Genomic DNA, 14,789 nt, shown 5'->3' with positions numbered 1-14,789 from the left:
ATCACACGCCGCGGTACTCCATGCAGTCGGTATACTTGCGTGAGGAACAACCAAGCTAGGCGACGGGCTGATGGCAACCCCTTACACGGGACAAAATGTGCCTGTTTAGAAAACAGGTCAACTACTGTCCAGATAACAGTGTGACCCTTACTCTCTGGGAGGTCCACAACGAAGTCCATGGCGATGTCCTGCCAAGGCCGAGTTGGGTCAGCTACCTGTTGCAATAACCCCAAAGGCTTCCCAACATGGGGTTTTGTAGTGGCACAAATATGGCAACGCCGTACGTACTGCTCGATGTCATTCTTCATGCGGGGCCACCAGAATTGACGACGTGCCAGATGTAAAGTCTTCACGAACCCGAAATGTCCCGCTTGTTTAGCATCGTGGCACCCATGTAAAACACGTGGCCGCACGGTTTCAGGCACATATAACCGTGTTCCATGCCACGCTAAACCGTCCCGCATAGTTAACAGTCCCGGATTACTCAGCAACCAGGCATCCTCCTGCAAGGTCCTTTTGATGGCCTGGTTCAAATTCTCCTCCGTCACCTGTCTTGCACTCTCTAAATCAATCCCCTCGTTCGCCAGTGTCGGGATGAGTGCCTGCACCACCTCCTCCCTCTTGCCCGACAAATCCCATTGGCACTTCTTCCAGACCAGCTAAGCCCTTTTAGAGACAACCCCAGATAATACTTGGAGCATACAGAATATCAGTCTCTTGCTCATTGCTGTTCAGAATAAGTATATTCTAAAGTTCCTACCTTAATAATTAAGGATTGCATTAAAATTTTGGGTCATTTAGAAAATGCAATTGCTGTTAGCTGGCCAGCATGATTCAGTCTCTTGGAATGTGCCGAATTTTACTATATAGTTCATAAAACTTATTGTAACTTATTCGTTTAGTTTTTGATGCTTATTTTTCTCTTTTATTTTGTAAGCTTACATTTCTACTTTATTTTTTCCAGTAGAATTCTAGTCAATGATTGTAATAATGGACTGATTGACTGAGTTGCACCACTAAAAATAACTCCTTTTTAATTATTTGAGCTTATATCTGTTTGATATATCTTATTCTCCTCTCTTATTCTCCTCTCCTCTCAAAGCCCTTATTTATAGTCATCTGTGAATTTATATAAAAAATAGTCATAGTCTTGAGTAAACTATGAATGTTTGGCAGAAGAAAAATCAGAACAAAGGAGGATTCTTCTTTTTTTATTAAGCTCTTTTCTCAGTTTTGAACTTTTTTTTCTAGCTTTTCCCTTTTGATTGATAATGTATGATCAAGGCATTGTCAACTCTTAGCAAATCTATATATAGATTTTCTCCATGATAATCTTTAACCTGATCATTCGGATCATCCAATGGTTCACCATTGCTGTGCTCACTGTAACGGAGTCCATCAATGTTGGTCCTGGCTGTTCTTGTCTTGTTTCTTCCACGTTTTCCAATATTACAGCTAGGTCTTCCCATAATGTGTTCACAGTAGGCTTAGCTTTAACTATTTGCACAAGAATTGAAATGTTGTCTATTATAACATATTCAAAAGTAAGTTAATTTATCAGTCCTAGGATGACTATCAATAATTGCAGATGAATGGTTATCTCTGTCTGTATTATTTGTACTTTGTATTTGCATACCCCTTTGATTTTTCTACTACTACTTTCCTCTTTTTTACACACGCATACACATACACCTGCTAACTGAAGATGACATTGACATGTCATGCTTTGTTGAAAAATTATGCTGTATTTCTGATCCACTCAGACTGACGTTTTTGGAAAGTAATAGAAACATTTGATTTTAGAGTTTAGGGCATTAATTTAACAAACTTCAGCTGGTATTTTTATTTCAGTTTTAGAATAGAATAGAGCTGGAAGGGACCATGGAAGTCTTCTAGTCCAGCCCCCTGCTCAAGCAAGAGACCCTATATCATTTCCGACAAGTGACCGTCCAATCTCTTTTTAAAAATCTCCAGTGATGGAGCGTTCACGATTTCTGAAGGCAAGCTGTTCCACTGGACAATTGTCCTCACTGTTGGGAAGTTTCTCCTTAATTCCAGGTTGTTTCTCTCTTTGATCAATTTCCAATCATTGTTTCTTTCCTGCCCTCTGGTGCTTTGGTGAATAACATGACCCCCTCTTCTTTGTGGCAGCCCCTCAAATACTGGAATACTGCTATCATGTCACCCCTATTTCTTCTTTTCTTTAGACCAGCCAAACCCAATTCCTGCAGCTGTTCGTCATATGTTTTAGTCTCCAGGCCAATATGATATGCTGTATTATGCATGTACTGTAGAGCTGAACAAGTACTTGTCTAATCACATCATAGGAAAATCACAAGGAAGTTTAAATCTAAAGAGAAATGACAAATCTCATTCAAGAATACAGCTTTTATACTGAAGTCTAAGGAGATTTTCATATTTTACTATACCCTTAAGCATTCTATCAAAATATTGTGACAAGAACAAAAGAAGGTCTAAAAACTTTCTAATCTTTATTTATGACACCAATCTTTTTCATATGCTTTATTTTTCATAATTTTTGTTTAACAAAAATTAATTACATGGTAAAACAAATATTAACTAAACTCAGAAAAAGAAATAGTAAGAAAGAAAAAACGCAAAGAAAGAAAAAGAAGATAAAGAAAAATATATATATAAAGAACAGTCTTCCAAGTAAAAACAAATTTGATAACTCTTTGTCCCCATATATTAATAAACAATTTCTTCTACCCATGATCCATCCTTTATCTATATATGAGTCCATGACTCGTCAACCTTTCAGTCCTAGTATCAGTAGAAAGTTTGTAAAGAGTTACCAGAGCTTTATAAAAACATGTCATATTTTAACTTAGATCAAACCAACCAACACTATATTCTTTTCTTTTTCCTCTAACAATCTTAAATTTTAATTCATTTGCATATTGTAATAGGATTTGGTGTTTCCAGAAGTCCTCCACATCTGTATTTCTCATAGAATAACTTCAACTAACTTTTATTGTTGCTCAAGACAATGCTCAAAAATTAACTTCCCAGTGATATAATTACATAAAGTGAAATCATGAACATTCTTATATCTTATACTGCCTCAAATAATTTTAATCACATCTCAGCATTAAATTTCATTTTCAAAATAAATTATACCTATAGTATATGAATCATATTGTTCAACAGTACTTCTGTATGGGCTCCAATTTTTCAAAGGTTGAGGGTTGACAATTTAAAACTAATATTAAGAATGTAAGATACAAGCATTCCTTAAAACTTGAATCCATTGACTGGAAACCAATTCTCCAATATATTCCAAGTTTCTTCTATACTTTTGATTTTTAAAATATTTTGATAATATCACATTTTCAATTAAGATTTAATAAAGACCTTTTTTGAATACATTCGATGTCTCTGAAGTTGTATGAGCCTGTTGTGAGCTCTTTTGCCCATATGGGTTCTTTACACAAATATAAGCTACATAAACAGTTTGTTTGCCTGTAGCTGCAACCTTCCAATTGTGGATGTCATGGCATGAGAGAAAAGAAAATGAGGGATTGAAAAAATAAACAAGTCCGGCTTCATAGGAAATACAAAGGATTCATTTTTAGCCATCATGCAGAAAGTGTTTGCTTGGTTATCATTTTAATGATGTATTTCTTTATCTTTCAGCAAACTAAGCATTCTAGAACATGAAACCACATTATTGACTTTTCCATTTATAGAACAGGGTTGTTTTATTGTAAAATAGGGCTAGCAAATATGGGCTGCAGCAAAGTAGTTCCAAAAATGTAACTCTTAGCTTCCATCTAATTGACACAGACTTTTGCAGCCTGCAACTGGTTGTCTTATTATAAGCAGTTATATCAGTTATAATCTCCTCTCCACATCAGTAAATAAATGTTAATATATAATGCCAGTCTACACGAGTCCTTGGGATAAATCACATCACTGGATATGTCTCCTGCTTTAAATAAATTACTGCAATGAATGTACAATTTCCACATCTGCAGCATAGATCTCTGTAATGACAAATGAATTCAGTTCTCTCACTAGTGCAGAATGCTCCTTATATCATATCTGCATAAATTAACCTGCCCAAATGTGTTGGAATTCTGATTGTATAGATTTGAATTATACACTACCTGTAGATTGCCCATCTGCCTTTCATACTTTTTGAAGTCCTTTTCTGAATCTTCAGTAAGAATTCTTATGAAAGTCCTTGAAATGTTGAACAAAATGAATTTATTGGAGTGCCTGGGGAATATTCACCTTCTAACCATGCTTGTTAGAATTTTGGCCAATCACCACAATACAAGTCAAACTATAAGATTCAAAACATGAAATGAAACATGCCCTGCAGAAAATTGTTACAATGAAATTAAACTACAAATTAATTCAACCAATTTAACAATAAATTGTAGAATATTGGCTTTTATCAAATTAATTAACTAGGAAGATTTCATTAGAGCTATTCTTAGATCCATGGCTGCCCAAGAATTTCCATCAAACAGTTCTATCAATGTGTTCTCATCTCTTCAAATTGTCTATTTGCTTCATTCGTTCTTCCTTTTATAACATCACCATGAGTCATGGATCTTGTATTTTCATAGATTTAGATCCTTTTGAAAGGATAATGACAAAATGAGGAAGATGCATTTACATTCTTACATTCTTCATATAGTCAATTCTTTCTCCTTAAACAAAATCTTCCAATATTTTATTCTAGCAATGTATTGACTTAATTCACCTCTTTTCAACTATATTTATATAACATCTATTTCCGAACTTCTGCAACATCTAGGATAATGGCATATGTTCAGCTGTTCCTTGGCAGATACAATTTTGGAAAGAGTTCCTTGACAATAGAGAAATCTGACTACCATTATACAAATACTATATAAAACAATTAATGGGGAAATGCCATAGCTTAATAGTAAACTGCAGATGGTACTAATTTATATGCAAATGAAATCCTATATTGAATCCCAATTTACAGTATATTAAGCTACAATGTGCTTAATTAAATTTCTTTCATAAGACACTATTGAGTTCCTACATCACACTTAACTATAATCTTTGAAGGTCAAGCTACAACAGATCCATTGTAGACAACCAAATCAAATGATGACTTAAGCAATGTGTGAACAAACATGTCTGCCTTTTTTATTTTCAAGAGAGAGGATCTTAGATCAGCATCTATTCATTTTATGGTCCTTTGAGTAAGCTCTGCTTTACTGTGGATAAGTGGATTACGCCAAAGCATCAGTTATGAATTTAAATCAGATCACAATATTTGGTTGCAAACCTAATTCAAAAATAGTCCACCATTAATTCTGAGTGCTGAATTTAAAACTTGATTCAAAAATAAAGGGTTGTCTTCATTTTTCCATAAATAAAATATCAGATAATTTAAACTCACTGGATAGAAATTTACAGATTTACATAAATTTGGACTGTTAGAAGAAGCCATAGCTATGAAGGCTCTTTCACAGTAACAATCCATGCTGAATTACAACTCTTCTTCAAAACAAAAAGAATTTCATAAGAAGTTTGTGGCATGGCATTATGTTTTCCTAGTTAAAATGAAAAGAATTAAGCTCTTATTATGATAGATTATAAATAGCATCTCTTTACTGATGAAAAACTTCTATCAAAAAAATGGAATAGAGTATAATTTTAATTACATCCATCTTTTTCAATAGTACAATATACCCCTCCCAAATTTGCTCAATACAGTATGGAAGTACTCTGGGGAAATTTATAAGGTATAGTAGTTTGCAGGAAAAATGAGAATAGCTAATAGCCTACATTTTCCATTCCACTACTCATCCATGCAGGAAAATAGTTTCATTTTTCCTTTAAAATAACTTTTTGAATGTCAGCCATTAAATGTTATATATACACTCCAGGCATTGGTGGGTTATTGGATGTAACAAAAAACCTTCTTACTTTCTGTCACACATAGTGACATGAAATGAAATCTAGATGTGACAGCTTTTATGAATAAACATTTCATTAACAGTCTTTAAATTTACATAGCTATTTTTTTTCAAATGGAAATGTTGAAAAATATTAGAAAAGTGCAGGCAACAACTACTCATAATGGTTAAAGGGGCACGAAGATGAGAATTAATACATTGGCTATGTTACTTCTTCTCTGGTCTGTGTTAGGTGTTGTCCTACTATTGAAGAAAGAAAACCAAAAGTAAGTCAATTTTCATACAATCATGAAAATGATTTAATTTGTAGGAGGTACTTAGGCAATCATATCCAACCTCCTGGCCAGGGCATGAAGCATTCTTACTTCTGCTTTAATATGCCCAAATAGGTATGAACGTATTCCCACTCTGTTGGTTATGCTGTTTAATCATTGTTACTGTTATAATTTTATATTTCTTTCAGCTAGAATGTTCATTTATTTATATCCCACCTTTATTATTTTTGCAAATAACTTTCCCTTCAACAAAACAACCCTGTGAAGTGAGTTTGGCTGGTAGAGAGTGATTGGCCCAAGGTCACCTAGCTGAATATGCCTTCCTTTAAGTTACAGATATACCTCCTTTAACAACCACTTGTTGTGTATCTGTTCAAAGTCTCATTTAATGACAACGCATTCAGTGGCCACGCTTACCCACCTAGCAACAGCCAGTCCTGCCCTGCAGCAACAATTTACCTGCCTACTGGCCTGCTTGCAAGTTGCTTGAGACTCACTTAACAACCTATAATCCTCAATGAATGACAGCAACAGAGAGTGTCGAAGTTGCTGTTACTAAGTGATGTGGTCATGTGATGTCACACTTTACAAATTCATTACTTAGCAATAGAAATTCTGATCCCAATTACTGTTGTTAACTGAGAACTGCATATTTGAGTGGCTGACATTCTTCTAAGTAATATCCTTCCAGTCCTTTGAAGAGAGCTATCATATTTTTCTTCACACCAATTTTACACAACCTTTCCCAACATTCTCTTCAGAAGATTGATTTATACATTTCTGAACATTCTCACTGGTATTTTTAAAGTTTGTTCCACTTTCTCTTAGTCGTTCTTAAAATGTACTTCCCAGGATTGGAAATAATACCAATGTGGGCTCTGACCAGTGTGGACTCTGACCAACACAAAAAGTAGAACTTGTTATTACTTGTTCTGATTCTGTTGGCATTTCCTCTAACATATGGCTATTTTAGTGACCATATCACATAGTTCCATCATAATGGGTATGCAATCAACTTAATCAACTACTTGATTTTTTGTCACAAGCCAAATATTTTCTACCCCATACCTCCATATTTGATTTTTGATGTTTGTAATCCCAGAGCTTTTGTGAAAATTAAATCATAATAATGAATGAAATGCTTTAAACATTTAAAAACATACAAGATATATAACATATAACACATAACTAGGGATTTACAATCTTTGAGATGAAGGCTAAATGTTTGTCTTTGAGTTAGGTGCCTTAGGCTACAATTCCAAATTGGATGTGGCCAGGAGAAAAAATGAAATTTATTTAATTGAATTAACATTTAAATGAAAATGAAAATAACATTCATTATATTTATGAAAAAAATCCTTTCACACATACAATTTTGAAAAGTTACATGTGGTTGTATGCTACAAGCTAACAATATATACATCCATGACAATAAAATAAAGATTTATCAAATATATCTGTTGGATGTTCACTGGTTATTTTGAAGAAATGTAAGTATGAAAATAAGAACAAGTCCAAAGCATTGGAACATATTCACAGAATCCAGAGATTTGTGATTCATGAAAAATGCTCTCTCTATTCTACTGCAGGTGTTGTTTTCACATTTTATGGCAGGAGTAGATCATCTGGACCCTTCCAAGCAGCTTGGACTTCAATTCACTACTTGTAGTTAGGATGCCAGCTGGATATCATGGGAACTGTACTCTAACACATCTGGAGGATAGAAAGATGGCTACTCTTGTTTAATGGTGCCTGCTAGACTGAATGCCAATTAGATGCTGAAAAAAGCCCATCTGCTACATGAAGCATGAATCATTTTTTTAGCACATCTACATTTTAAATGTACCCAAATTACTTCAATACTGTGCCTGTCTATATCAGCCATTGTAAGCCATTTGATAAACCAAACTGGAAAATGTATCTTCAATAAAACACTTTTGAAAAATAGGAGAGTTCTGAATGATCCTACCCTAGGTAGCAATAGCACTCCTCTACTAGTGGCTTGGTAGTGACATTCTTTACATTTGGTGCTTCTCAATCTAGTTGATGCTTTATCTCATGCCTGTCTCTGAATCTTGAATTAGATTCCAATGATCTTGACAAATTTGCAATAGAATCAATGTAAATAGAAAGTGTCATTTTACACACACATACACACACACACACACACACACCAGTATTCACCCAATTAACTTGCCTGTAGGCTTCCAAGACAGACAGACAGCCATACCAATCTTATTTTATAGTTAAAGACCATACAAACATCAATACAAAAACTGCAGAGTTGGATAGTGCATAAAAATCTACAAGGAAGATGGATGGAGATAGAGATAGATGATAGATATGAGAGAGAGGGACAGAGAGGCAGAAAGAGATCAGCAGACCATTTTTAATTGATTGGTAAATACAGTACATATATCAATACAAAAACTGCAGAATTTGATTACATCATAGTGTAATCGAAGTGTAATCACAGATTAGCACCATAGTGATAATAAATTAATGCAGCTTAATACAGTAGAAGGCCAGTACAAAATTTATAATTTTAAATAATTTTTATATGGTAAAAGGAGAAGAGGATGGCAGAGGATGATGTGGTTAGATAGTGTCATCAATGCAAATGAACAAGAATGTCAGCAAATTCCAGGAGACTGTCAGAACCCATTTCCTGTTGAGGAGGATTGATTATGTCCTTTTCTAGAGTCTTTCTGTGGGTTCTGTCATTCTCCTAAGGGGGAGGCCCTTTGGGATGCCTTTTGCTTGGCTACAATGTATCCTCTCTACCTTTTCTATCTGCTTGCTCTTTGAATTGTTTTCCCTTGATGTCAACCTGGGGTGAGAAAAGAATGTGCCTCCAGCCATCTGGCTTATCTCTCACTGCGGAAAAGAAAGGTGTGAAGACCCAACAACGTCTTCACAGGCATGGGAACGGACTCCATTATCAGCTCTGTTCCCACAGCGGACTTAACACCTAGGGATTGGCTCGTTTGAACTGACTGGATGAACTATTGCTGTGGGGTTTGCTTGATGCTCCTTTAACCTATTGATCTGAGCGGGAAACCCTCAGGTCCTGCCTTTCATGCCTGCTACCAGCTTCTCCTAATAAAGGTTCCTTTTGGAATGAAACTGTTCCAAGAGTCCTGCTTTCTTGGGATGGTATTGAAGCGGGTCCTTACAGAGACAGTGCATGACAAGTGGGCTTGGCATGCTATGGTCTATGGGTGTCAACATCCAGCTCAAGAATCCAAATAAAACTCCAGATTCATTCCATTTCTGAAAATCTTACTGTTTATTGAACACACGGCATGGTTTTGTTGAAACAAAACTAATTCTGAGGTTCCAACACCAATTCATAGACAAACAATAATTTTCCCATCCAAATCCCCAACATCTCAGTTATTCATATCAACAAGTTCACTTTGTTATGGGAACCATCTGTTTCAAATCCACTTCTATTCTGGTGTCCTTGACAAGGCTTCAGACTCACAGTCTTCAGCTGAATCAAAGAAGTTTCATTTCTCCATTTAACCCACTTGAAAGTAACATCTCCTCCCCTTAATCTGAAGGCAAGATGAAATGCAGAGGAATATAGCTGCCAAAGTGTCATCCTTGACAATGCAGTCACAAAGAGTCAGACACAACTTAGAGAAGGCTTCTGGTTTGCCATCGTGGCGCCGTGGACGCTGGAAGATGAGCTCCGTCTTTTGCATCCAAATTCATCCCGCTGGGGGACCCTGGAAAGGGTTAAAAGTCACCCTGTAGGGGTGAAGAGCAAGGAGAGGACCCCCGCTTGATCATGGGAGAGTGGCAGCCCTTCCGCTTGATCTGGGGCAGCCCTCCAAACAGGTGGGGAAAACATCTGTTATTACAGAAGATGATGGAATACTTTGGACTATAAATTCTTACTTGGCAAACAATTTCCACTATAAAGACTACCTACAACATGTGAAATAGATGTCCCATACCCAGTTATAAAAAACAAATTATTTTAAACGTTTGATTTTAAAGTCTTCAATTTAACACATTATCAAGAATATGGGTGAAGATCAGGAAAAAATCCTTTCTATGTTGAAATCAATACATGAAACCATTATTTCAGCTTGTGACAAAATAAGATGTGACATAAAGGAACAAGATGCCAGCTTACATATACAAACTCAGATCTTGACTACAACCAAAGAACTAACAATGCAGAAAATAACAGAAGAAATGGAACAACTAAACATTAAGACAGAGGACTCAATTGACCAACAGATCCAGCCAACAGAAAAATCAGAAAAGGGAGTGACAACATTGAAAATGGAAAAGACTTTACATAGAAGAAATTTGAGGAAAAGGAAGAAGAACAGATTGAATGGAAGATAAACCTATCAGAACAATTGTGGTAAATTGGAGTAATAGGGAGACAATCTAATGAATACAAATGGGCTAGTTCTTCCAAAAAACCTGTAACCAACTGGTCTTTCTTATTCCAAATAATAGAGGGAGAACTGTTTGATGATTCAAAAGTATTGACATGGAAGGTTAGTTGGCAAAGTAAGAAAGCCAGGTAAGACTGAAGGAAACTAGGGTTTTGATTTATTAGAGGGGATTTCATAATACTGATTAGAGGGTTGAATATAATAATAATAATAAGTTGGAAGGGACCTTGGAGGTCATCTAGTCCAACCCCCTGTGCAGGCAGGAAACCCTATACCATTTCAGACAAATGACTGTCCAGTCTCTTCTTAAAAACTTCCAGTGTTGGAGCATTCACCACTTCTGGAGGCAGGTTGTTCCACTGGTTAATTGTTCTAACTGTTAGGAAGTTTCTCCTTAGTTCTAGGTTGCTTCTCTCCTTAACTAGTTTCCATCCATTGCTTCTTGTCCTGCTTTCAGGTGCTTTGGAGAATATCTTGACTCCCTCTTCTTTGTGGCAGCCCCTGAGATATTGGAACACTGCTATCATGTCACCCCTTACCCTTCTCTTCATTAAACTACACATACCCAATTCCAGCAACCGTTCCCTATATGTTTTAGCCTCCAGTCCCCCAATCATCTTTGTTGCTCTTCTCTGTACCCTTTCTAGAGTCTCAACATCTTTTTTTACATCCTGGTGACCAAAACTGGATGCAGTATTCTAGGTGTGGCTTTACCAAGGCATTGTAAAGTGGTATTAGTACTTCACATGATCTTGATTCTATCCCTCTGTTAATGCAACCTAGCACTGTGTTGGATTTTTTGGCAGCTGCAGCACACTGCTGGCTCATATTGAGCAAGGTACCACCTATGCTATACCTGTGCATTTGATTTTTCCTGCCTAAATGTAGAGCCTTACTTTTTTCACCATTGAATTTCATTTTGTTAGATAGCACCCAGTGTTCGAGTCTGTCCAGATGCTCCTGTATGTTAAGCCTGTCTTCTGGAATGTTGTCTATTCCTGCCAGCTTGGTGTCATCTGCAAATTTGATGAGTTCCCCATCTATTCCCTCATCCAAATCGTTGATGAAGATGTTGAAGAGCACTGGGCCCAGAACAGAGCCCTGGGGCACCCACTACACACTTCCTTCCATGTAGATGCAGTTCCATTGAGGACCACACGCTGAATACAGCCTGTCAGCCAGCTATGAATCCATCTGGTGGTGATGCTATCTAACCCACATTTTTCTATCTTATAAAGTAGTAGGTTGTGATCTACTTTATCAAATGCCTTACTGAAGTCCAAGTAAATTATATCTACAGCATTCCTCTGGTCCACTAATTTTGTCACTTGGTCAAAGTATGCAATAAGATTTGTCTGGCATGATCTGTTTTTGACAAACCAATGTTGACTTTTAGTGATGACTTTGTTTGCCTCTAGGTGTTCACTGATTTGTTGTTTGATTATCTTTTCCAGAATCTTCCCAGGTATTGAGGTCAGGCTGATAGGTCTGTAGTTTCCTGGATCTATTTTTCCCCTTTTTTGAAGATGGGAACTACATCAGCTCTTTTCCAGTCCTCTGGTAGTTCCCCAGTGCTCCAGGAAATTATAAATACCGAATGTTAATTTGAATATTGATGGGAAATTAAAGCTTGGGAAAAACAGGACATAGATTGTATATAAGGATTGAATGCAAACACAATTAAGATAGATATAAGCTAAAAAGTATTGATAAATGTAATAAAGATGGTTTTACTTAGTTGATAATAATAAGAACTATATTAGCCTAATATGAGATAGTAGATATTAAGGGGAAAAGAGAGGAAATATCTGATGTTGTACCTTGAGATTTGTATTAAAGATTTATATATGTTATTTAATTATTGATTAACCCAGTCACCACGTTGCTTTTTAAATGTTTAATTGTAAAATTAAAAAACTAATAAAATATTATAAAAAAGAGTCAGACACAACTTAGCAACTGAACAACAATGATCACCATGGTTCATTATTAAACAGAAACTGGATAACACATTTTGAATTGCTGCATGTCCTATTTATCAGATAGTAACAATTTTATCTTCCAAAAATAGGTAAATCTGTAAGAATGACCATTTAGCTGCACAATACACAGCACAGACAATATATTTTCTTTGATTCATGGACATTATTTGTCTTAGGTTCAGTTGTGGAATTGTACACAGGTAAAATCTTTTCCCTTATTTTTCCAAGACTCCTTTCTTTCATCCAATTTTCATCGCTGAACAAATATAAATGTTATCTTTTAACCTACGGGTCCTCAGCCACCAGGCCATGGACCATCACCAGTCCACAGCACACCAGAAACCAGGCTGCACAAACAACTGTGCATATGTGGGATGCAGGCAGCACATGAAACCATGCTCCCTCCAGTCTGTGGAAAAACATCTCTCCACAGAACCAGATGTCAATGCTGCAAACATTGACATGTTTTTGCACTGACAATATAAGAGGCAGCCTTTTGCTTTAACTGTTTGGTTTTGAATCACTAAAGCGCGGGTGGAATGCAACCTGGATGTTTTGACAAGATAAGGGATAGCCGCTTCAGAAGGGAAGTGAAACTTTGTGTGTTAAATTAATTGGTAAATGTGATTCATGATGTGTAAATAAGGGAGAGAAATTCTGTATGATGTGGTGTGTCAAGGGGAGGAGAATTCAGATTCTGGCATCCATCCATGAGTGCCGATGCTCCATTCTGCTGATTATAGACCTTTTTAGAATAAATAATCATGCAGTGGTCTTTATGTGTCTTTTTAATCGGAACCATGACACCAGTCCCTGGCACCCAAAGGTTTGGGGGCTACTATTTTAACTTTGTGCATATAGTCAAGGCTATGGTCTTCCCAGTTGCAATGTATGGCAGTGAAAGTTGGACCATAAGAAAGGCTGAGCGCCAAAGAATTGAAGCCTTTGAACTATGGTGCTGGAGAAGACTCCTGTGAGTTCCTTGGACTGCAAGGCGGTCAAACCAGTCAGTCCTAGAGGAGATCAACCCTGACTGCTCTTTAGAAGGCCAGATTCTGAAGCTAAAACTCAAATACTTTGGCCACCTAATGAGAAGGAAGGACTCACTGGAGAAGAGCCTAATGCTGGGAAAGATTGAGGGCAATAGAAGAAGGGGACGACAGAGAATGAGGTGGCTGGATGGAGTCACTGAAGCAGTAGGCGTGAGCTTAAATGGACTCCAGAAGATGGTAGAGGACAGGAAGGCCTGAAGGAACATTGTCCATAGGGTCATGATGGGTCGGACACGACTTCGCAACTAACAACAACAAAAATTTAACTTTATCTGATCTTATTCTCTTCCACCTGCTACAGAAGGGATTCGCAACCTTTTGGGACAAGAGCAACCTGAATCCTTTATCACTGACCAAGTCAAGTGGGCCTTTTGGAAGTCACAATCCAAAAAGTAGGAAGTGAGTTAGGCCGGTTATGCCTAAGCTTAAGTAATATACAATCACAACACCATATAAAAGTCATTAACATTTTAAATTTTATACTAACCTTCTACTGTGCTAAATTTTATTAAATTAAATGGTGTTAAACAATTCAACATTTGCTTCATTTCAGCACCTGAAAGTTTATGTAAGGAATCTACAAGTAGATTTTTAAATCAAAAACTATCAAATCTCTAATCTCAGGCCTTTGAAGACTTTGAAGAATTGTAGCAAGAGAAGCTGAAACTGAGCGAAGGAGATCGTAGGAGCATGAGATCGGCCAATTCGTATTCCTTGCTCCGTTTCAGCCTGCCTTCTGCAAGAGAAAGCCGGGCCGCAGGGAGATTGCAGGAGCCAATTGCAATCTCCCTTGCTTTCACTTGTGGAGGTTGGGGCTGGCCATACGGATCACCTTCGGACCATTTTCCACTTTGGGGGAAAAAAGTGCGTCTTATGGTCCGAAAAATACGGTATATCTACAGCATTCCTCTGGTCCACTAATTTTGTCACTTGATCAAAAAATGCAATAAGATTTGTCTGGCATGATCTGTTTTTGACAAACCCGTGTTGGCTTTTAGTGATGACTTAGTTTGCCTCTAGGTGTTCGCTGAATCGTTGTTTGATTATCTTTCCCAGAATCTTCCCAGGTATTGAGGTCAGGCTGATAGGTCTGTAATTTCCTGGATCCATTTTTTTTCCTTTTTTGAAGATG

The 14,789-nt window shown here is 36.8% G+C and overlaps 1 protein-coding gene across 1 annotated transcript in view; it reads left to right on the top strand.

Annotated features, from left to right (window-relative positions):
• Positions 1–7,871, top strand: part of GRPR (gastrin releasing peptide receptor) — a gene marked incomplete at both ends in the record, with an annotated part of 64,775 nt that extends 56,904 nt beyond the window's left edge. Inside the window, one exon of the mRNA XM_083361284.1 lies at positions 7,817–7,871. Coding sequence (XP_083217410.1) covers positions 7,817–7,871 — 55 coding nt within the window. The remainder of the gene's footprint in view (positions 1–7,816) is intronic.
• Positions 7,872–14,789: the final 6,918 nt, after the last annotated feature.

The sequence above is a fragment of the Vipera ursinii genome (assembly GCF_947247035.1).
Source record: "Vipera ursinii genome assembly, chromosome: 4".
In the NCBI taxonomy this organism is placed as follows: Eukaryota; Metazoa; Chordata; class Lepidosauria; order Squamata; family Viperidae; genus Vipera; species Vipera ursinii.
This window is presented reverse-complemented; position numbering and strand designations above follow the sequence as displayed.